Source organism: Salmo salar, chromosome ssa01, assembly GCF_905237065.1.
Source record: "Salmo salar chromosome ssa01, Ssal_v3.1, whole genome shotgun sequence".
NCBI lineage: Eukaryota > Metazoa > Chordata > Actinopteri > Salmoniformes > Salmonidae > Salmo > Salmo salar.
In genome coordinates this window covers 91,978,213-92,002,511 of record NC_059442.1, presented here as the reverse complement: position 1 = coordinate 92,002,511, position 24,299 = coordinate 91,978,213, and the positions used below count along the sequence as shown (strand labels likewise).

Below are 24,299 nucleotides of genomic sequence, written 5' to 3'. Positions count from 1 at the left end.
TTTTCATCTATTGTCAGTTAATGTTTAATTCTGTAGGGTTTTGTTATGTTATTTTATGTTGGTTTATTTTTCAGTTTGAGTCCATGTGAAGTAGCACCGTCTACAACCATTGAGAGTGGTGATTGATTTGTATGTATCCTCAGATATGGGGTGTAATTGTAAGTTAATAAAATACTTTTGTGTAGCTAGTATTCTCATGTGTTTGGTGCACCTTTTTTTTAAGTCCAAAAATTAAAGTGTGGCTGACGGTGACAACGCCTCCAACCACTGGGCCAACCCTGAGTTTGCATTACTAAGTGTACGTGAAAGACCACAAGCCTTGGGTACATGTTATGACGACTTGGTTAACCACACAGGTGTGGGCTTCAATTAAACGTAATTGTATGGTTACACCAATGACTATTGGTTCAGCGGAGCTCCTGTGCAGAGCAGCCGTTGGGCAAACTGAGGCCAGTGTGGGCGGTCATATCACACTGGGCATGGGGATGTGTTGCTAGGATACGGTAAACTGCTGCTAGTTTTGTGTTGCGTTGAGAGTGGGGAAAATCCAAACATTTGAGGAGACGGCGGGGAGCTTTGACGCTTCGTTTCATTATCTTGTATCCTCAAGAGGAAAGGTAGGAATATTTCATTATGATTTCGGTTTATTGACAGTCGTTTGATTCGAACATTCAAAACAATAAGAATGCCATGTTAGATAATGTAGCTAGCTAGCTGACGTTACATGATACTCTGTTTCAAGTGATGCTTGATTAACCGTTAACGTTATCTAGCTAACGTTAACTACCCATGCATCGTCAGGCTGGTAAACGTTAGCTAGCTACTAGTAATGTTAGTCAGCTAACGACAACGTTAGTACACTTAGAACTCCCCCCAACTAGATATCTCTTGTAATGTGGCAACTTAGCTACTTAGGCTAACCATCACAAGTTGGTTACATTGTAAAGTTAACTGAGACAAAGCTAGCAAACTGACACACATATGTTGAATGATTGGAAGCCTGTCATTCACCAGTTTGGTTGACATTGCCACATTGTAGGTAACCTCCCCTCCCCGTTTGAATAGGGTTAATTATTTTCATCAAGAGCAGTTACTGTAACCCTGTACGGTGTAATATTAATCCAGTCACTGTACCTTTTTCTATTGTTTGTGTTAATTCCATCGTCAGATGAACTAATTATTGATTTGTGTTGGTAGATAAACAAGTAGGCCCATAGTCTAACCTGAATCGATCCTCTCTCTCCAATCTATGTCCCGATAGCACTCACAATGGAGATAGTTCATGTGTACACCAAGAAGCGCAATGAGTTTGGGCGACAGTGTAATTTCTCTGATCGGCCTGCTGAGTTGCATGTGGACATCCTCCCTGATCCTTCTCTGGCATCCAACTTCATTGAGAAAGACCCTTGCGATGTTCCCATACAGTGCACACAAGAGATGTCCGAGCATGAGGTGAACATTGTAGACTAACAGGTGACAGGTTGTAAAATAAAAATGTACGACAAGTAAATAGATTTGATCATTCCCTGGTACGTGTATTATCGTTTATTACACAACCTAAACATTTCACAAGACTTGAGCAACACACATCCATTTTAATTGGGTATGTTGAGTGTCATGATATCAGCAAAGTTTCTGTTAGATAAAAACAGCTTCTGCATCATTATGAGATAATAAGCAGCATCTGGCAGCCTATGTACATTTCACTCCAACACTATTTATTCAGACTGTCTGTAACCAGGCCACTACGGCCCTGTGTGCTGAATCCTGCCTGTCCTGCCTGGCCCTTTCTTTGTAGGTGAACACCGAGCGCTTTGAGTCAGACACCAGGGGGATAAACCATGTGGAGGGAGGCTGGCCCAAGGACGTCAACCCTCAGGAGATGGAGCAGACCATCCGCTTCAGGAAGAAAGTGGAGAAAGATGAGCATTATTTCAGCACTATCATGCAGCTGGGCAGTGTGAGTGTGACCCTAAATCTACATTGTCTCAGAGTAAGGGTGTTAACTGTCCCTAAATCTACATTGCTCCAGACTAGGGGTGTTAACTGGCCCTAAATCTACATTGCTCCAGACTAGGGGTGTTAACTGTCCCTAAATCTACATTGCTCCAGACTAGGGGTGTTAACTGGCCCTAAATCTACATTGCTCCAGACTAGGGGTGTTAACTGGTCCTAAATCTACATTGCTCCAGACTAGGGGTGTTAACTGTTCCTAAATCTACATTTCCACAGAGTAAGGGTGTTAACTGACCCTAAATCTACATTGTCCCAAATACATTTATTAGCTGCTACAGTAGTTTAATAGATGGAGAGAATAACCAGTTCCGAAAGGGAGAGGTGGAGAGAATAACAAGTGTTCCTTTCCATCTCTGATCAGAGCCCTCTTCTGTTCCTCCCATTCTAACACAGAACATGGAGCATTGCATCAAACAAAACAATGCCATCAATATCTACCAGGAGTACTTTGAAGAGGAGGAGGTGGTGGAGGAGTCCGAGGAGCAGCCCTCAGCCAAAACCATCAATGTTTTCAGGTGCCTCCCTGACTTCTATTAACCTATCATTCAACAGTGTTAGACTTGCATAACAACAAAAATGGTTGTAGTTATTGCCCACTAGAATCCATTAATTATGATATTGTTATTTAAGGCTATATTACCAGTGTCTGGTGTCTCTCTTAAGTTAGTGGAACCCAAACAATTATTGTATGGGACAATATAACGTTTTTGAGAAATATATTATATATACAGCGCATTCAGAAAGTATTCAGACCTTTTCCAGAATTTGTCACATTACAGTCTTATTCTAAAATGGATTACATTGTTTTCCCCCTCAATCTACACACAATACCCCATGACAAAGGATAAACGGGTGTTTAGACATTTTTGCAAACACATTAAAAAAAAAGAATACCTTATTTACATAAGTATTCAGACCCTTTGCTATGAGACTCGAAATTGAGCTCAGGTGCATCCTGTTTCCATTTATCATCCTTGAGATCTTTTACAACTTGATTGGAGTCCACTTGTGGTAAATTCAATTGATTGGATATGATTTGGAAAGGCACACACCTGTCTATATAAGGTCCCACAGTTGACAGTGCATGTCAGAGCAAAACCCTAGCCATGAGGTCGAAGGAATTGTCCATAGAGCTCCAAGACAGGATTGTGTCAAGGCACAGATCTGGGGAAGGATACCAAAAAATGTCTGCAGCATTGAAGATCCCCAAGAACACAGTGGCCTCCATCATTCTTAAATGGAAGAAATTTGGAACCACCAACTCTTCCTAGAGCTGGCCGCCCGGCCAAACTGAGCAATCGGGGGAGAAGGGCCTTGGTCAGAGATGTAACCAAGAACTCGATTGTCATTCTGACAGAGCTCCAGAGTTCCTCTGTGGAGATTGGAGTTATTCCTCTGGAAGGTTCTATCTCTACAGCACTCCACCAATCAGGCCTTTATGGTAGAGTTGCCAGACAGAAGCCACTCCTCAGTAAAAGGCACATGACAGCCCGTTTTTTTTTAGTTTGCCAAAAGGCACTTAAACGACTCTCAGACCATGAGAAACAAGATTCTCTGGTCTGATGAAACCAAGATTGAACTCTTTGGACTGAATGCCAAGCGTCACGTCTTTAGGAAACCTGGCACCTTCCCTACGGTGAAGCATGGTGGTGGCAGCATCTTACTGTGGGGATGTTTTTCAGCGGCAGGGACTGGGAGACAAGTCAGGATTGAGGGAAAGATGAACGGCGCAAAGTACAGACAGATCCTTGATGAAAACCTGCTCCAGAGCACTCAGCACCTCAGACTGGGGCTAAGGTTCACCTTCCAACAGGACAATGACCATAAGCACACAAAGCAGGAGTGGCTTCCGGACAATGTGCTTGAATGTGCTTGAGTGGCCCAGCCAGAGCCCAGACTTGAACCCGATCAAACATCTCTGAAGAGACCTGAAAATAGCTGTGCAGCGACGCTCCCCATCCGATCTGACAGAGCTTGAGAGGATCTGCAGAGAAGAATGGGAGAAACTCCCCAAATACAGGTGTGCCAAGCTTGTAGCGTCATACCCAAGAAGACTTGAGGCTGTAATCGCTGCAAAAGGTGCTTCAACAAGGTACTCAGTAAAGGGCCTGAATACTTACTTAAATGTGATATTTACCGTTTTTTTATTTGACATAAATTTGGAAAGATTTCAAAAAATCTGTTATTTCTACATCATTATGAGGTATTGTGTATACATTAATGATAAAATCCATTTTAGAATAAATGTGGAAAAAGTCAAGGGGCCTGAATACTTTCCGAACGCACTGTACATATGTTTTTAGTTAAATGTATTTATTGTTTTCTTTTCATTTTGAAAATATAATGAATTGAAAGTTCTTTGTTGATGTAAAAATAGAAATGTACAGAGTTTAAGGTTGTCTCATTAGATTTGAGGTGGGGTCCCTAGAAATTCTGGCTGAAAGAAATGGGGTCCCCAGAAATTCTGGCTGAAATAATGGGGTCCCCAGAAATTCTGGCTGAAAAAATGGGGTCCCCACTGCTTTAAGTGGTTTTACATCGCTGTTGTGTTTTGATCTTCCAGAGACCCGAACGAGATAAAGCGCACTGCCACCTGTCTGTCCTGGCATCCCGATGGCAGCTGTAGACTGGCTGTGGCCTACTCTTCACTAGGGTTCCAGAACATCTCTCCAGACATGAGCTATGACTCATATATATGGGACATTGGTAGGTGTAATACTTCTTTTTTTTTGTTTTGATTTTAGCTATTAGACTCAACATCTGTTTTAATTTATCCCCAAAACATTCCTTAGCCCAGGATACTTCAACTGGTGACTATCAGGGAGAATGAAGAAAAAGGAACACTGTTTCTGCGTGAATCTATATATTTCATTTTATATTTTTCTTTCTAACAGAGTGACTATCATTGCAATAGCTGTCACAGTGAGACTAACACATTTTCCGCCCTAATTAGTTGTTGAGAAAATCAATGTAGACTACGAAGTCTAGTAATCAATTGCATCCCGTCTGTTGCCTCTTCAGAGAATCCCAACAAGCCAGAGATGACTCTGAAACCTGTCTCTCTACTGGTCTGTCTGGAGTACAACCCCAAAGACTCTCACATCCTGGTCGGAGGCAGCTACAATGGCCAGATCGGTGCGTCCTTCAACAGCACAATGTTCTCTCCTTTTATTCCCCAGAAAGTATCATGCTTCCTGTCAGCTCGGTAGCTGTACAGAACATTGGGGGTATGGTCAGGCCATCATCTTACTCTTGACTGTCTTTCATCCTCTTTCTTTTCTGTTAGTCTCATTTACCCCAGGATCTTACCGTTTTAAAATTAATATTCCGTTTTTTTCTATTGGAAATGTCATAATGCTTTGAGTTATGTAAGTCCAGGTCTGGATGGGTTTGTGCGGATGCTCTCTTATTTACACATTGAAGTATATTGCCTCAGGATATTGTTCAGGCTTTGACAGCTCAATATGAAATTCAGATATTAAGTTGTGTGTTATATTCGCTTGTGTAAGAGTTGGGTTCAATTCCATTTAAATTCCAGTCAATTCGGGAAGTAAACCAAATTCCAATGCCAAATGTTCCTAATTGAAGAGAATTGGGATTCCAGTGTACTTCCTGAAATTAAATGGAATTGACCACCAAACCTTGTGTGTGCGTGTGCCCGCTTTCATGTGTGTTTGTGAATGTACACTAAGTAAAATATCTCTGTCTGAGCAGCTTATTGGGACACTCGCAAAGGGAGCCAGCCGGTGGAAATGTCCACAATAGAGCACAGCCACAGAGACCCTGTCTACAAAGTAATCTGGTTGCAGTCAAAGACAGGAACCGATACCTTCTCTGCATCTACGGACGGCCAGGTGAGCCAAACCTGAAGCAATAAAGGCCTTTGTCACCTTAACCTTTCTCAAGCCAAGCAGGCACAATAGGTCAGGGAAGCACAAAACGCTCATGGGCAGTGAAGTCTGATACTCTTGGTCTGGGATGGGTACACTTTCTCTGACCTTAAACTGCCATTTGGTCGTACCCAGACGTCTATTGAAGGCAAGTAGACTGAGTTGACCCCTGTTCTCTGTCTATAAGGTGCTGTGGTGGGACATCCGTAAGATGAGTGAGCCTACAGAGAGGCTGGTACTGGACCCCAACAAAAAGGGAAACTTGGACAATGCCTTGGGTGCGATCTCACTGGAGTTTGAGACCACTATGGTGAGGAGGATCTCTAGACTGGAATATCCCTCTGTTGTTTCACTGTCGATGAATTAGGAGTATGGATCAGCCTAACATCTTCTTGTATCACCTGGAGTAGGAGATCCAGTATATTATGTATTTGTACAAAAGTAAGACCTACAATTGAACATGATGTTTTCTCTTCTTATTCAGCCCACAAAGTTTATGGTGGGGACAGAGCAAGGGCTGGTGGTCTCCTGTAACCGCAAGGCCAAGACACCGGCAGAGAAGATAGTGTGTACATACAGCGGTCATCACGGCCCAATCTACGCCCTGCAAAGGAACCCTTTCTTCCCCAAGAACTTCCTGACCGTAGCCGATTGGACAGCCCGCATCTGGTCCGAAGACATCAAGGAGTCGTCCATCATGTGGACAAAGTAAAGGGTCCCTCTGAAACATAAAGCAGATGATATAGCTACTTCACAGATTCAAAAGTATTTTTAGGTTCTGATAGATTCATAACACTCTTTAGGTTCTAATACACATAAGCTGTGATTTGGCATACAACTCGCCTCCTGTAATATTGACCTATTGTAAAATGACCTCTGTTGGTTGCCATAGATACCATATGGCCTATCTGTCAGATGGCTGCTGGAGTCCAGTACGGCCCTCTGTGTTCTTCACCGTCAAAATGGACGGGACGCTAGACGTTTGGGACTTCCTCTTCAAACAGAACGACCCCACCCTCAGTGTAAAAGTATGTCCCTTCCACACCTGTCTGTATTCTCAAAACACTTTGTCCAGCCTTCACTCAACACCTGCCAGGCCTAAATGACCCTGGGAAACCCTGTTCTGTTGTGTTGGGTTGTTATCGTTGGCAGAGTTCTTGTATGGTGATGCCAAAGAAAATGTCCGCCATCGGATAGACAGTTCTATTGTATTCCAGGTGTGTGATGAGGCTCTGTACAGCCTGCGGGTGCAGGATAACGGGCGCTTCCTGGCTTGTGGCTCTCAGCTGGGTACTGCCACCCTGCTGGAAATCTCCCCAGGGCTGTGTACCCTCCAGAGGAATGAGAAGGCCCTAGCCACTGCGGTGAGAGACACCCTCTACCTCAAAACATCCATCTCTGCCCTAGCCTGGTCCCAGATCATTGTGGTGTGACATTGACCATAGTAGTTGGCAAGACAACACAATCCGATCTGGGAACAGGCTACCCCTGCCCAGCTCTATTCTATTATTTTCTCTCCTCACCTATCTATACTATTGAATTGACTCTGTGTGTCTTTGGTCAGATGTTTGAGCGGGAGACCAAACGGGAGAAGATCTTGGAGGCGCGCCACCGTGAGATGCGTCTGAAGGAGCGCAGCCGCTCGGAGCAGAGCAAGGACGAGGACACCAAGGAGGGCGACGGAGAAGAGAGCATCGAGGAGCTAGCAACTCGCACGGAGGCAGAGTTCTATGAGATAGTAGAAGCTGAGCTGAAGAAGAGAGCTAAGGAGCATGAAAAAAAGGTTAGAAGAAAAAAAATTACATTCTGAACTTCCTTCAGGTTGATGACTTCTTACTAATCCAATCAGTTTTCCACATTGATTCAACGTCATCCATTGATTTTTGTTGTTAAAATAATGTGAAGCAATGTTGATTAAACCAGTTTGTGCCCAGTGGGTTATTATTAATTTGTTTATAAACTCAGCAAAAAAAGAAACGACCCTGTCTTTCAAAGATAATTCATAAAAATCTTTTAAAAACTTCACAGATCTTCATTGTAAAGGGTTTAAACAATGTTTCCTATGCTTGTTCAATGAACCATAAACAATTAATGAACATGCACCTGTGGAACGGTCATTAAGACACTAACAGCTTAGAGATGGTAGGCAATTAAGGTCACAGTTATGAAAACATAGGACACTAAAGAGGCCGTTCTACTGACTCTGAAAAACACCAAAAGAAAATTGCCCACGGTCCCTGCTCATCTGCGTGAACGTGCCTTAGGTATGCTGCAAGGAGGCATGAGGGCTGCAGATCTGGCAAGGGCAATAATTTGCAATGTCCGTACTGTGAGACGCCTAAGACAGCGCTACAGGGAGACCGGACGGACAGCTGATTGTCCTCGCAGTGGCAGACCACGTGTAACAGCACCTGCACAGGATCGGTACATCCGAACATCACACCTGCGGGACAGGTACAGGATGGCAACAACAACTGCCCCAGTTACACCAGGCGCACAATCCCTCCATCAGTGCTCAGACTGTCCGCAATAGGCTGAGAGAGGCCGGACTGAGGGCTTGTAGGCTTGTTGTAAGGCAGGTCCTCACCAGACATCACCGGCAACAACGTCGCCGATGGGCACAACACCCAACACCGAAAAAGTGCTCTTCACTGACGAGTCACGGTTTTGTTTCACCAGGGGTGATGGTCGGATTTGCGTTTATCGTCGAAGGAATGAGCGTTACACCGAGGCCTGTACTCTGGAGCGGGATCGATTTGGAGGTGGAGGGTCCGTCATGGTCTGGGGCGGTGTGTCAGAGCATCATCGGACTGAACTTGTTGTCATTGCAGGCAATCTCAATGCTGTGCGTTACAGGGAAGACATCCTCCTCCCTCATGTGGTACCCTTCCTGCAGGCTCATCCTGACATGACCCTCCAGCAGGACAATGCCACCAGCCATACTGCTCGTTCTGTGCATGATTTCCTGCAAGACAGGAATGTCAGTGTTCTGCCATTGCTAGTGAAGAGCCCGGATCTCAATCCCATGGAGTACTTCTGGGACCTGTTGGATCGGAGGGTGAGGGCTAGGGCCATTCCCCCCAGAAATGTCCGGGAACTTGCAGGTGCCTTGGTGGAAGAGTGGGGTAACATCTCCCAGAAAGAACTGGCAGGTCTGGTGCAGTCCATGAGGAGGAGATGCACTGCAGTACTTAATGCAGCTGGTGGCCACACCAGATACTGACTGTTACTTTTGATTTTGACCCCCCCCCTTTGTTCAGGGACACATTATTCCCTTTCTGTTAGTCACATGTCTGTGGAACTTGTTCAGTTTATCTCTCAGTTACATATTTACATATTTTATATATATATATATATATATATATATATACATATACTCAGTTGTTGAATCTTGTTATGTTTATACAAATATTTACACATGTTAAGTTTGCTGAAAATAAGCGCAGTTGACAGTGAGAGGACGTTTCTTTTTTTGCTGAGTTTATGTCTTATGACTGAATTAGTTGGCTATTTCAGTAGCATAACAAACATCACCAGCCTGTTATAGCATTCATCTGGCAATACATTCACATGAGGTGGCCTATATACAGCATGAACTCAGACGCTATGTTCTGTGCACCATGGCGGCTCTGACGATCTTATAGTTGATCATGTGTGGATGAAGTATCACTACATGGGTTTGTCTCATCTGAGTGTCAATATGTCCCTCCCTGCTGTGATAGTAATTCAACTATGTAGAGGGCAGGTTTTCTTGCCTACAGTGCAGGCCATAATTGAGCTCCCTCCCGTGAAGATGTTTGAGAACTTCAGGACAATAGCTGGAGAGAGGCTCATGTCAGAGTGACAAGTTATATCAAGCAGTTAAAGTTCCTGTTTGATATACGTTGTCAAGGGTTTATACATTTAGAGGGGGCTGGTGAGGAGGTCCGGATTTTGTTTAAAATCTATAGCCGTATGACACAGCTGACAATTCAGTAAAATCAACATGTTTATTTTTTTACTGAAGTCCTGCCTGTATGACATCACCACTGATAGTTACCTGTCAAATGTAGCTGCACCTCTTTGTCCAGGGGTAACAAATTGCCCCTTGTTTTGGTCCAGTGGCCCATTAAGATTGGGGACTATAAAAAGCTACTGTTAGCTCGTCTAGAGAGAGAGAACTCAACCTGTAAATACCCAAATGCAATTTTTTCCCCCCAGTGATGATGGAAATATTTTATAATTGTTGGTATTTTTTGTACCTTTCCGTGATGTTAAAAAGCTATGTTTTCTTTTAATGTAATTGTCAATTACTTACAGATACATACAGTAGATTCTGTGCTCAAACTGATGCTGTAATATCATTGTGTCGCCCCTCAGGAGAAAGACGTGTGTGAAGAGAAAGAAGTCTGAGACAGAACACCTTAACAGCACCATGTTCCACATGCTGTTTGAAATGTAATCTTGAATCAATCGAATAAAAACAGCAAGGCATTTTCTATTAATAGAGAAATAGACGTTCTCAGTGAGTCATGCGGAACTCATTAACAGGAGTGAGGTACTGTTTAATTATTGTTATTTATAAATCATTATTAGGGTTGTCTTCATTGATTAAAGGAAATGTATTTTGCTATGTGTCTTGGGATTTTGACATTTGTTTCCTTTGTAGAAATCATGAAGACGGGGGGCACATTGTATGAAATGAGTCATATGCCAAGCCTCAATGAATGTCAGAGAGTCGTGGATTGTAGTTATTTGTGTGCAATTTCAAGAGCACATTACAGGCTGCACTGTCTGACTCATTAATTATAACATTGACTTATTCAAAGTGAGTGCAGTGTGACACTGAAGACCTTGTTGAGGATAGAGGGAAAGGACCCATAGATGGACCATTACCATTCCAGATTTGGGATGGAGATGCTTTTGGTTGGTATGCAGTTTGGTATGCAGTTTCACCCAAGTACCCCTGACTGCAGTGTGCGATTCGGGCTGCCCATGTTTTACCCCAACCATTTTTTTTGTGCTGTCCATCTGAGGTTTGACAGTCACACTGAATACAAATGTATTTCATTTTTGAAGATCGTTAGAAATATTATATAAAGTCGTACCAGCAGATGTGTTGTAACACTTTGCTTCAGGACAAGCTACTGATATTGTTGCAGTGAACAACAGACGTGTTATGTATGTCATGTACTGTTAAAATTGTGTTGATAAATGTTATAACTTTGTAATATTATTTCATTGAGCATATATATACAGTTACTACCTATCCTAATTTATAATGCTATTTACTTTACTCATGAGAAAGGAGACAGACTATACAATATAGACATACTGACAAGCTGAATGTGCTTTGTACATTAAGTTATACCAGCTCCAGTAAAGAGATCAGAGACTCAGGTGACTTCAATGTCAACTAAACAAAACACAATTAAAACAATTAACACAGTAGACAAAAACAAGGCATACATTGAAGACAGAAAATCAACTATCAAATCGATTACATAACTGTACATGTAAACCTAGGCTTACTGCTCAAGTAGGCAAATTTGTCCAAATAAGATTCCCTCATTGTGAGCAATTAGCTAGCTCACGTGCAAATGGGTGCTAATTAACTCTATGCTGACACTGGTGCGGTAGTACATTATGCATAATGACAGTCTCACTTCTATTGTTTATATTTTTATTAATGTAGGTTAGGTTCGATTAAGATTCGCTTTTGTTGATACCTTCGAAGTTTACCTTAACTTCTTTGACCTTGAAGGAGACGGGAAGGGTTCGGGTTAAACGCGTTTGACACCGCCCACATGTAGCCCGGCCCCGAACTGCACACTGCAGTCAGGGGCCTCTCGTTTCACCAGCTCATCAGGTTGTGTGGTAGACCCAGCTGCATTTCAATCAGTTACAATACCGCATAAAACAAATATGAGAATTGCCATTTCATTTAGCTCTATAAACGTATGTTAGAATTTAATATTTTAGTCTGGAAACGACAGTCAAAGTTCTATTTAGTATTGAGGGCAAGCAATTGGGTTACCGTTATTTGGAGAGATGTTAGTGTAATTCTATGCGCCATCGATTTATCCACCAGATGTCGTCCTTGGGCCGCGACAAATCGAAGAAACAGCTGCTTTACGCACCTCTGCCTGTCTGTTTAAACTACCTACTGATCTCTAAGGGTATCCAGGAACAACACACGAGTCGTCAGATGAAAGAAGCGAAGGGGAGAGGGAAGGAGAAGGGAAGTCAACAGTGGACACCTGCCATTCTCCGTCCGCATCGTCGGTATCCTCGTATGTCTTCAAAGACATGGGCGAAAGAACAACCTACTTATTTCTATAAACAGGATAGATTAAACGGAATGTAGGCTACTCGTTTTACGCGGTTATATCAGACTTGTTTTGTAAGAGCGCACTTTTGGCGATAGGTGTCTATTTAACCGTAAATAAATTATAACTATTTTTGCGGAAAGGTAGAGGTTTGTAGGCTAGTTGTCATCGTCAATCGAGTTCGACATTGGACAAGCCATACAGGTGGGTGGAGAGGGGTCGTGCAGGTATTGAGCAGGATGTCTGACCGATGTCCAGTTTAGTTGCCTATAGACGGGCACTATTTTCTAACAATCGAGGATACTCCAGCCACCAGTGAACATGAATGACACAGGCGAATCAAAGGACCACCAACTGACAGTAAGTACGATACTCTAGCGTAGCCTGCCTACGCTTTTTTACTATTGCTGCGAGAACAGTAGTGTAGTATATAGCCTACCTTTATGGGGACATTTTAATTGAATGCCACGTGGAAGGTGTGACTAGATAATTGTGTAGACTACTGTAGGCCAGATATTCCCAAACTGGTGTACGCGCAATGCCGTCGGGGGTGCTCGCTGAAGGCCTGCTCGCTGAAGTGTTTTAAGGGGCGTTTGACAGTGATGAGGGGTGGTCGTTTGACCGCAGACCCATTACGGACGCAGGCAATGAGGCAGTGATCGCTGAGATCTTGGTTGAAGACAGCAGAGGTGTATTTGGAGGGCAAGTTGGTCAGCATGATATCTATGAGGGTGCCCGTGTTTACGGATTTGGGGTTGTACCTGGTGGGTTTATTGATAATTTGTGTGAGATTGAGGGCATCAAGTTTAGATTGTAGGATGGCCAGGGTGTTAAAGGGATAATGAATCCAGTTGTTTGTGTCGTTCGTTTTGGGAAAGTACCTTCATAAATGCGCACCCATAATTGCGCACATAATCGCTATGTCACATTTGACATTGTCCGTAAACTCGAGTTCATTTGCACACGAAAAATCATACAATGATGGAAAGACCTGTGTGTTGTCCTTGTTAATGCAGACAGAAAGGAGCTCCAACTTCTTAATCATAGCCTCAATTTTGTCCTGCACATTGAATATAGTTGCGGAGAGTCCTTGTAATCCTAGATTCAGATCATTCAGGATAGAAAAAAACATCACCCAGACGGTCAGACAAGTGAAAATTATGGCCAGGAAAGAAAACATTAAACTTGTCTCTCAATGTAAAAAAAAAACGTGTCAATACTTTGTCCCTTGATAACCAGCGCACTTCTTCTGTATATTGTAAAAGCGTTACATGGTCGCTGCCCATATCATTGCATAATGCAGAAAATAAAAGAGAGTTCAGGGGCCTTGGCAGCAAGAGCCCCTTGGCAGCAAGAGCCTCTCGGTGAATGCTGCAGTGTACCCAAGTGGCGTCGGAGCAAATGCTTGCAAGCGCTTTACCACTCCACTGTCTCACTGTCATGGCTTTTGCGCCATCAGTACTGTACAACACATCTTGACCACCAAAGTCCATTGGATGTCACAAAGCTGTCCAGTACTTAAAAAATATCCTCTCATGTTGTCCTGGTTTCTAGTGGTTTGCAGAAGAGGATGTCTTCCTTAATTGACCCTCCCATAAACGTAGCGGACATATACCAGGAGCTGTGCCAGGCCCGCCACGTTTGTTGACTCATCCAGCTGTAACGCTTATAATTCACTGGCTTGTATGCGAAGCAGTAATTGTTTTAAAACATCTCCTGCCATGGCACTGATGCGTCGTGAAACAGTGTTGTTTGATGAAGTCATTGTCTGTATAGTTGTTTTGGTCTTTTCTCCCAGCATTGTCCCAGCCATATCCGAAAGAATTAAGTCCTCCATAATAGTATGGGGCTTGCCTCTCTCAGCCACTTGGTAGCTCACCAAATAAGAGGCTTCTAGCCCCTTCTTATTAATGGTATCTGATGCTTTTATACATGTCTTACTACTTGAAAATCTTCTTTATTCTCGCTCAAAAAACTCCCGTGGCTTATTTTCAAACAGTCATGTTTCGTTTCTAAATGTCTGTGCAAGAGTGAAGGTTTCCGGTGAGAGAGTAACGGTTAATGTGATTGGATGTTAATTATTTGACTAGGCTACCTGTAATTGACATTGTGTTGTTATTTCGCTGAACACTAGATGGTTTAAATGTATTTTTGCCACTGAAAACGAGGCTACTCTGGCAAGAAAAAAACCTCAACCAAATGTATAGGCCCGTTGGACAATATAAATGTACTGTTTGAAAATGTGAGAAAAAAAAAATATATACAATTTTTTAAAATTGTGAATCACATTTAGAACCAGGAACAGATATAGCTCTTGGTTCACTCCAGATCTGACTGCCCTTGACCAGCACAAAAACATCCTGTGGCATACTGCATTAGCATCGAATAGCCCCCATGATATGCAAATTTTCAGGGAAGTTAGGAACTAATATACGCAGGCAGTTAGGAAAGCTAAGGCTACCTTTTTCAAACAGAAATTTGCATCCTGTAGCACAAACTCAAAAAAGTTCTGGGACACTGTAAAGTCCATGGAGAATAAAAGCACCTCCTCCCAGCTGCCCACTGCACTGAGGCTAGGAAACACTGTCACCACTGATAAATCCACTATAATTGAGAATTTCAATAAGCATTTCTCTACGGCTGGCCATGCTTTCTACCTGGCTACCCCTACCCCGGTCAACAGCCCTGCACCCCCACAGCAACTCGCCCAAGCCTCCCCCATTTCTCCTTCACCCAAATCCAGATAGCTGATGTTCTGAAAGAGCTGCAAAATCTGGACCCCTACAAATCAGCCGGGCTAGACAATCTGGACCCTCTCTTTCTAAAGTTACCTGCCGAAATTGTTGCAACCCCTAATACTAGCCTGTTCAACCTATTTTTCATATCGTCTGAGATTCCCAAAGATTGAAAAGCTGCCGTGGTCATTCCCCTCTTCAAAGGGGGTGACACGCTAGACCCAAACTGCTACAGACCTATATCTATCCTACCCTTCCTTTCTAAGGTCTTCGAAAGCCAAGTTAACAAACAGATTACCGACCATTTCAAATCTCACCGTACCTTCTCCGCTATGCAATCTGGTTTCAGAGCTGGTCACGGGTGCACCTCAGCCACGCTCAAGGTCCTAAATGATATCATAACTGCCATCGATAAGAGACATTACTGTGCAGCCGTATTCATCGACTTGGCCAAGGCTTTCGACTCTGTCAATCACCGTATTCTTATCGGCAGACTCAACAGCCTTGGTTTCTCAAATGACTGCCTCGCCTGGTTCACCAAATACTTCTCTGATAGAGTTCAGTGTGTCAAATCGGAGGGCCTGTTGACCGGACCGGACAACTACAAACACCTAGATGTCTGGTTAGACTGTAAACTCTCCTTCCAGACTCACATTAAGCATCTCCAATCCAAAATTAAATCTAGAATCGGCTTCCTATTTCGCAACAAAGCATCCTTCACTCATGCTGCCAAACATACCCTCGTAAAACTGACCATCCTACCGATCCTCGACTTCGGTGATGTCATTTCCAAAATAGCCTCCAACACTCTACTCAACAATTGGATGCAGTCTATCACAGTGCCGTCCATTTTGTCACCAAAGCCCCATATACTACCCACCACTGCGACCTGTACGCTCTCATTGGCTGGCCCTCATCGCCAAACCCACTGGCTTCAGGTCATCTACAAGTATTTGATAGGTAAAGCCCCGCCTTATCTCAGCTCACTGGTCACCATAGCAGCACCCACCCATAGCACGCGCTCCAGCAGGTATATTTCACTGATCTCCCTCAAATCCAATTCCTCCTTTGGCCGCCTTTCCTTCCAGTTCTCTGCTGCCAATGACTGGAACGAACTGCAAAAATCACTGAAGCTGGAGACTCATATCTCCCTCACTAACTTTAAGCACCAGCTGTCAGAGCAGCTCACAGATCACTGCACCATAGCCCATATTTATTTATCTTGCTCCTTTGCACCCCAGTATCTCTACTTGCACATTCATCTTCTGCACATCTATCACTCCAGTGTTTTAATTGCTATATTGTAATTACTTCGCCACCATGGCCTATTTACTGCCTTAACTCCCTTATCTTACCTCATTTCCACACAATGTATATAGACTTTTTTCTACTGTATTATTGACTGTATGTTTGTTTATTCCATGGTAGCTCTGTTTTGTTTTATGTGTCGAACTGCTTTGCTTGATCTTGGCCAAGTCGCAGTTGTAAATGAGAACTTGTTCTCAACTTGCCTACCTGGTTAAATAAAGGTGAAATATAAAATAAATAAAAATTGAATGCCACTCAAGCTTGCATTTTATATAGATATCCCACATTCAAGATAAGAATGAAGTATAATACACATGTATTATATCCTACATGACAATACAGCATTACTTATTCTAAAGCAACTTTTTTATTACAGTACCTCTTGCCTCAGTCACATATGGAGACATTTGTTCACCTTTTCCATTGACCTTCCATGTCATAAATCAATAGATTATTTCCCAGTATTCCAGCCAGTGTAATATACCATATCTGAATTATTCACATGGCAAAACTCAATTCCCCCGTCTCTTGTCTTGTCCACTATGTCGTACACTGACTAGCTCCACAGCACACAGCACTGGCCATGGCCAGGAACCTTATTAATCCTTATTGTAGGTGGTATGACTGAATGGTCCTGTAAAGTGTTAATTCATATCCGTCATTGTATGTCAAGACCCGGATGTATCGTCCAAATCTTTGCCATATTATCTACCCACTAAAAATGGTAATGCCTCATCTTTGTAACTAATAACATTAGTTGGCTATTTCAGTAACAAACAACACCACCGCTCTACAATTACATCAATCCGGCAGTACACACCAGGTGGCCTATTCAGTATGACTGTATCAACTCAGAGACCGCTGCTGCCCTGATTATCATATAGTTAATCATGTGTGGATGGGGTATCAGTCTATAACTTGGTCTGTCTCATCTGAGTGTCATAATGTCCCTCCATGCTATGATAGTAATTATACTGAATCTAGAGAGCAGGTTTTCTTCTGCAAAAACACCTCCCTGCAGTGCAGGCCATAATTGAGCTCCCTGCCGTGAAGAGTGTTTTGACAGAGAGAGAGCTTGGACAATAGATGGAGAGGCACATGTCACAGTGACTTTACAGAGTTAAAGTTACTGTGTTAAAAATACAGCGTAACAGTAACACATGACTAAGGTGTACTTTATAAAAGATTTTTAAATGATTAAACTGTGAATTATTAGTTTTAATTTATTAAAGTTACATTTATTCATGCTTATATGACAATGATAATTGACTTTATCCTTTGCTCTTGTGGACTAGTGAATGACATCAAGGCCATTGCTGTGGTGTGAATAAATAATCTCTTTGATGCTGTTAATGTGATGCGTCCCAAATGGCACCCTATTAACTATGAAGTGCACAACTTTTGACCAGGACCCAGCCCATTTGCTGTGAAAGTTCTAACCCTGTTCCTCTCTCTGTGAAAGCTCTAACCCTATCCCTCTCTCTGTGAAAGTTCTAACCATGTTCCACTCTCTGTGAAAGCGCTAACCCTATCCCTCTCTCTGTGAAAGCGCTAACCCTGTTCCTCTCTCTGTGAAAGCTCTAACCCTGTTCCTCTCTCTGTGAAAGCTCTAACCCTGCCCCTCTCTCTGTGAAAGTCCTAACCCTATTCCTGTCTGTGAAAGCTCTTACCCTATCCCTCTCTCTGTGAAAGCTCTAACCCTATCCCTCTCTCTGTTTTCTCTAACCCTGTGGTGTTCTACCTGTCTCTCGCTCCCAGGTGGCTCTGAGGATCAGACCCCTCAGTGATTCTGAGCAGGAAGAGGCAGCCACTATAGTGGCCCACCGATTGGATGACCAGGTGAGAGGTTGTGTGTGTGTGTAGCACATGAGGATGTGTGAAACTTACTCCTAAGCCTGAAGTGTTCCGCTTACGTCGCCTCATTAGCTAGCTTTTGAGGTGGCACGATCGGTTAAGACGCATGATGGAGGACAGTCACGTGTGTTTGTGAGGCGTGGTACTCTCTAAAAAAGCAGCGTGATGTGCGTGCTCACATCTGTTTCCATTTCAGTCCTCTCTCTTGCATCCAGTCACACATTTATAATGAATTTGCAGGTGCATGCACTTTTCACTTATTACAGCACAGTATGGCTGGTCTAAACCAAGTGCTGTGGATAACTGTGTGTGTGTGACTGGTCTGTGTGTGTGACTGGTCTGTGTGTGTGACTAGTCTGTGTGTGAGACGTGTCTGTGTGTGTGAGACGTGTCTGTGTGTGTGGTGTGCGTCTGTGTGTGAGACGTGTGTGTCTGTGTGTGAGACGTGTGTGTCTGTGTGTGAGACGTGTGTCTGTGTGTGAGACGTGTGTGTGTGTGTGTGTGTGTGTGTGTGTGTGTGTGTGTGTGTGTGTGTGTGTGTGTGTGTGTGTGTGTGTGTGTGTGTGTGTGTGTGTGTCTGTGTGTGAGACGTGTCTGTGTGTAAGACGTGTCTGTGTGTGAGACGTGTTGTGTGTGAGATGTGTCTGTGTGTGAGACGTCTGTGTCTGTGTGTGAGACGTGACTGACTGTGTGTGAGACGTGACTGACTGTGAGACGTGTGTGTGTGTGTGTGTGTGTGTGTGAGACGTGTCTGTGTGTGAGACGTGTCTGTGTGTGAGATGTGTCTGTGTGTGAGACGTGTCTGTGTTTGAGACGTGTGTTTGAGATGTGTCTGTGTGTGAGACGTGTGTGTCTGTGTGTGAGACGTGACTGACTGTGTGCGAGACGTGTGTGTGTGTGAGACGTGTGTGTGTGTGAGACGTGTGTGTGTGAGACGTGTGTGTGTGAGACGTGTCTGTGTGTGAGACATGTGTGTGTGTGAGACGTGTGTGTGTGTGTGAGACGTGTGTGTGTGTGAGACGTGTCTGTGTGTGAGACGTGTGTGTCTGTGTGTGAGATGTGTCTGTGTGTGAGACGTGTGAGATGTGTCTGTGTGTGAGACGTGTGAGACGTGTCTGTGTGTGAGACGTGTGAGACTTGTCTGTGTGTGAGACGTGTGAGATGTGTCTGTGTGTGAGACGTGTGAGACGTGTGTGAGACACATGCGGATGGCTCTAAGTGTTGTGCTTCCATCCACTGGGTGACTCAGTGGGTTGTTATAGCTTAGAGAGACTTCTCTGATAGAGGAAGGAAATTGGATTCCTTCTGAAGAAAGGAGGCAGCCAAGACAGTTCTGTACTGTAGCAATGGAGGACATGATGTGTGTGAAACAGCTTTGTGCCGTAATTGAATGTTCCTGTCATTGATGAAGCCACAATTTGAGACCCACAATTTATCATTCTGACATTATTATGAACATAGAGAATATTATTGTGAGTTTATTGTGTTGTTGTCAATATGGAGAACATCTCAGATGGCCTTTAACAAGTCTTCTGGCCAGATCACACACCTGACCTGAGGTATTCAGTCTCTATGGAGTTGGGAGTTGGCGTGCGTTCTATTTCCATTCAGTTCATGAATTTTCCTAATTGATAAGCATGACCCAGGAAGTTAATCTGTGATATGCAGCACAGAGAAAATGCAGTGCTCCTATTGGGTCCTTGGGGAGCATATTTATCTGGAGCCAATTAGAAGCCTCCAGGTGTGTCCCTCATTGAGACCACTTGATGGTGATGAGGAGGAGGGTGAAAATGATGATGACGGGTATTGTGACTGTGATTTGGATGAGGCGTTCTAAGCTTGTCCAAGTCTTAACGGGTGATTTACTGTAGGGACTAGGCAGCTGTTCTCATGTTTGGCTTGGCATGACAACTCCATAAGGACTTGGCTCAAGACCAGAAACAGACCAGCATTCAGGCACAGGCTAGGATAACATGGCTTATTCTGGTGAAAGATTTCATATGGCTCACATCATAGAGATCCTTTAAATGGCATAAGTGAGTGATATGATCTCTATGGTTCTCATAATAAGTCTGTCATCACCCATTTTGTCACGTCCTGACCAGTAAAAGGGGTTATTTGTCATTATAGTATGGTCAGGGTGTGGCAGGGGGTGTTTGTTTTGTGTGTTTTGGTTTAGGATCTATGTTTTCTATATCTATGGTTAAATCTAGTTTTTCTATTTCTATGTTGGATTTTTTGGCATGACCTCCAATTAGAGGCAGCTGGTTGTCGTTGTCTCTAATTGGAGGCCATATTTAGTTGATGTTGTTTCACTTGTGTTTTGTGGGTGGTTATTTTCTGTCTAGCCTGGATGCCTTATGGAACTGTTTTTTTCATTGTGTGTTTATTTTGTTTAATCCATGCACCTTAGTTGGAGAGCGAGGTACCGCCAATGTTCCTTTCCCTTTATAACAGCTCTGTCAACATTGTTGGTGACTATTTTCTCATTGGTAGAATAAAACAATATCAACTTGACATACATGGTTGATGTTATGCTCTAGAAAAACAAAGGTACGGTGAAAGAATGGGAACATTTTGTGAGTGGTTCTGGGTAGAGTAGTACACTCACACCTCTAATCACCTTTCCACCCCCTAACACACACATAAACACACTGAATCGCTGACGGACTAAGAATAAAGCCTTCTGCTCCCTCCCTCCCTCCCTCCCTCCCTCCCTCCCTCCCTCCCTCCCTCCCTCCCTCCCTCCAGATAGGTCATGCTGAGACCGATTAGGTTGGTGCTGGTGGCTGGCCTGCTCCCACCACCACTCTCTCTCTTGCTTTCTCTCACTCTCTCTCTGTGGATGAGCACATTGAGGGGCTTTAGAGGGAAGCTAAGCCTGCTGCCTGCCACCTACTCTCTGGAGCTTCCCAGCCACAGCCCTACTCTACCTAGTCCACCTGTTACGAGGATAGCGAGCAGAGCCATTTCTGGAGGTGAATCAGGTTCCTCCTGTCCTTGAAAGACAAGGGTAAATCATGGGTGGCTCAGAATCAGAGTGTTATGAACCACACCATTGAGAACTGTACTTCAAATGACATTTGGGCTGGTGCTATTTGAGAATTATAGTTAATGTGTGTTTACAGTTGGCACCTTGGCTAATTGTTTTGGATGGGAGGTTGTCCAGATTGGGCAGCAGGTAGCCCAGGGGTTAGAGCATTGGACCAGTAACCCAAAGGTCTCAGGTTAGAACACTGGAGCCGACAATGTGGAAAGTAGAAAAATCTGTTGTTGTGCCCTAACCTCAATTGCTCAAGGGACACCGTACAAATGGCTAACTATGGCTGTGACCCCACTCCTCGAGGGTATCTCAGGGGGAGTTGGGATATGCAAAAAACACATTTGAAATAGGACAAATATAAGCACCTACCAAATGATATTATTATTGTGCTTGTGAGGAATGAGGATAGCTAAGTGCTCTCAGGACACAGCAAACAATGACTTACATAACCATGTTATGGTCTGCTGTAGGGATCCACAATACCAAGAGAGACCAGTTAAAATACACTTATTAGGGGTGTGAACTTTTAATTGTTTAAACAAAATTGGGAGCGTTAAGATTTAGAAAAAAACAAGCCCAAAAACAATGTTTTTTTCCCCCACAAAATGTAAATTACAGTGCAGTCATCACAAAACTACCACTAACAGGTCCCAATAACCATCATAAAGGAAACATTCTAAATTAAACAAATACTTAACGCAACGATGTGGTAACGTTAGGAGGAGGAGAAATGTTAGGAGGAGGAGATATTTTAGAAGGAAGGAGGAGATTTGTTATGAGGAGAATATTTGTTTGGAGGAGGAGATTTGTTAGGAGGAGGAGATATGCGTCTTTACAATTATTTTCCACCGATATAAAGTACTCAGCACGTCATTGTCATTAACAGTTGGAAAAATGGCAGAGAGTGAGACGGGAAAGCGACAGCAGCGAAATCCTGAAGGACAATACTTTGAGAAGATAAATGAGAAAGTGGTGAAATACAAACGTTGAGAAGTAAAATTGAGCTACAGTGGCAGTATTTAACCATCTGAAAGAGAGGCATCGTGAGACCCGAACCATTGCTGGCAGCAGCATAGGCCCCTAACAACAGACATTAGACATGCACTTCACACAAAAGAAGTCCAATAAGGGAGTGAGAAAATCACAGCGCTGATTACAGAAATGATTGCAGTTGATATGAAGCCATTGTCAATGGTAGGATGTCCTAATGAAATATCTAGAACCATACTACAAGATGTAATGTCAAAAAACAGCGACGGCCCGGATGGAGAAATTGTACAATGATTGCTCTGCAAGTACAAAGTGCAAGCTCTCAAACACCCTATACATGGCATTAAAAATAGATTGTTGGACGTCTATGTCAAACATCAGTGCAATGAGCCATCACGTTGATGAGAAGTGGGACATGAAGTCCCATGTACTGACCACTGAGAACATGGAGGAGAGGCACACAGCAGAGAACCTCAAAACGGCACTACCTTCCATCGTTGCTCAGTGGTTGGGGGACAGAAGATACAGTGAGGGAAAAAAGTATTTGATCCCCTGCTGATTTTGTACGTTTGCCCACTGACAAATAAATGATCAGTCTATAATTTTAATGGTAGGTTTATTTGAACAGTGAGAGACAGAATAACAACACAAAAATCCAGAAAAACGCATGTCAAAAATAAATTGTTTTGCATTTTAATGAGGGAAATAAGTATTTGACCCCCTCTCAATCAGAAAGATTTCTGTCTCCCAGGTGTCTTTTATACAGGTAACAAACTGAGATTAGGAGCACACTCTTAAAGGGAGTGCTCCTAATCTCAGCTTGTTACCTGTATAAAAGACACCTGTCCACAGAAGCAATCAATCAATTAGACTCCAAACTCTCCACCATGGCCAAGAGCAAAGAGCTCTCCAAGGATGTCAAGGACAAGATTGTAGACCTACACAAGGCTGGAATGGGCTACAAGACCATCGCCAAGCAGCTTGGTGAGAAGGTGACAACAGTTGGTGCAATTATTCGCAAATGGAAGAAACACAAAAGAACTGTCAATCTCCCTCAGCCTGGGGCTCCATGCAAGATCTCACCTCGTGGAGTTGCAATGATCATGAGAACGGTGAGGAATCAGCCCAGAACTACACGGGAGGATCTTGTCAATGATCTCAAGGCAGCTGGGACCATAGTCACCAAGAAAACAATTGGTAACACACTACGCCGTGAAGGACTGAAATCCTGCAGTGCCCGCAAGGTCCTCCTGCTCAAGAAAGCACATATACATGCCCGTCTGAAGTTTGCCAATGAACATCTGAATGATTCAAGTGTTGTGGTCAGATGAGACCAAAGTGGAGCTCTTTGGCATCAACTCAACTCACCGTGTTTGGAGGAGGAGGAATGCTGCTTATGACCCCAAGAACCCCATCCCCACGAGTCAAACATGGAGGTGGAAACATTATGCTTTGGGGGTGTTTTTCTGCTAAGGGGACAGGACAACTTCACCGCATCAAAGGGACGATGGACGGGGCCATGTACCATCAAATCTTGGGTGAGAACCTCCTTCCCTCAACCAGGGCATTGAAAATGGGTAGTGGATGGGTATTCCAGCATGACAATGACCCAAAACACACGACCAAGGCAACAAAGGAGTGGCTCAAGAAGAAGCACATTAAGGTCCTGGAGTGGCCTTGCCAGTCTCCAGACCTTAATCCCATAGAAAATCTGTGGAGGGAGCTGAAGGTTCGAGTTGCCAAACGTCAGCCTCGAAACCTTAATGACTTGGAGAAGATCTGCAAAGAGGAGTGGGACAAAATCCCTCCTGAGATGTGTGCAAACCTGGTGGCCAACTACAAGAAACGTCTGACCTCTGTGATTGCCAACAAGGGTTTTGCCACCAAGTACTAAGTCATGTTTTGCAGAGGGGTCAAATACTTATTTCCCTCATTAAAATGCAAATCATTTTATAACATTTTTGACATGCGTATTTCTGGATTTTGTTGTTGTTATTCTGTCTCTCACTGTTCAAATAAACCTACCATTAAAATTATAGACTGATCATTTCTTTGTCAGTGGGCAAATGTCCAAAATCAGCAGGAGATCAAATACTTTTTTCCCTCACTGTAGTTGAGCGCTGTCTGGTAGCCATGACTGTGGTAGATGGAACTG

General features: G+C 43.5%; 2 protein-coding genes across 4 annotated transcripts in view; both read left to right on the top strand.

Annotated features, from left to right (window-relative positions):
- Positions 1–462: 462 nt before the first annotated feature.
- On the top strand, positions 463–11,113 carry LOC106610195 (dynein axonemal intermediate chain 2). 3 transcript variants are annotated; one of them, XR_006771149.1, is made up of 14 exons: positions 463–617; positions 1,262–1,452; positions 1,799–1,960; positions 2,410–2,531; positions 4,580–4,722; positions 5,038–5,151; positions 5,731–5,870; positions 6,094–6,216; positions 6,391–6,614; positions 6,799–6,934; positions 7,124–7,270; positions 7,471–7,689; positions 10,266–10,443; positions 10,555–11,113. XR_006771149.1 is itself a non-coding variant. In XM_014209400.2 (14 exons), exons 2-13 carry the CDS (start codon positions 1,270–1,272, stop codon positions 10,296–10,298), a joined length of 1,746 nt encoding a protein of 581 aa, XP_014064875.1. In that variant the 5' UTR covers positions 463–617; positions 1,262–1,269; the 3' UTR covers positions 10,299–10,343; positions 10,555–11,113. The 3 variants fall into 3 exon arrangements, 2 of the variants coding, with proteins under 2 accessions (XP_014064875.1, XP_014064868.1); XM_014209400.2 differs by having other exon boundaries at positions 10,266–10,343; XM_014209393.2 differs by having other exon boundaries at positions 10,266–11,113.
- Positions 11,114–12,046: 933 nt separating this feature from the next.
- The window catches only part of LOC106610207 (kinesin-like protein KIF19), a 103,369-nt gene continuing 91,116 nt past the window's right edge, over positions 12,047–24,299 (top strand). Inside the window, exons 1-2 of the mRNA XM_014209412.2 lie at positions 12,047–12,574; positions 18,016–18,096. Coding sequence (XP_014064887.2) covers positions 12,536–12,574; positions 18,016–18,096 — 120 coding nt within the window. The 5' untranslated portion in view covers positions 12,047–12,535. The remainder of the gene's footprint in view (positions 12,575–18,015; positions 18,097–24,299) is intronic.

Bases quoted from the DNA above. Each gene is read 5' to 3' on its own strand.
- LOC106610195 (XM_014209400.2), top strand. From the start codon at position 1,270: ATGGAGATAGTTCATGTGTACACCAAGAAGCGCAATGAGTTTGGGCGA. The intron at 2,532-4,579 runs GTGCCTCCCTGA...TTGATCTTCCAG, and splicing joins AAAACCATCAATGTTTTCAG to AGACCCGAACGAGATAAAGC. The intron at 7,271-7,470 runs GTGAGAGACACC...GTCTTTGGTCAG, and splicing joins AGAAGGCCCTAGCCACTGCG to ATGTTTGAGCGGGAGACCAA.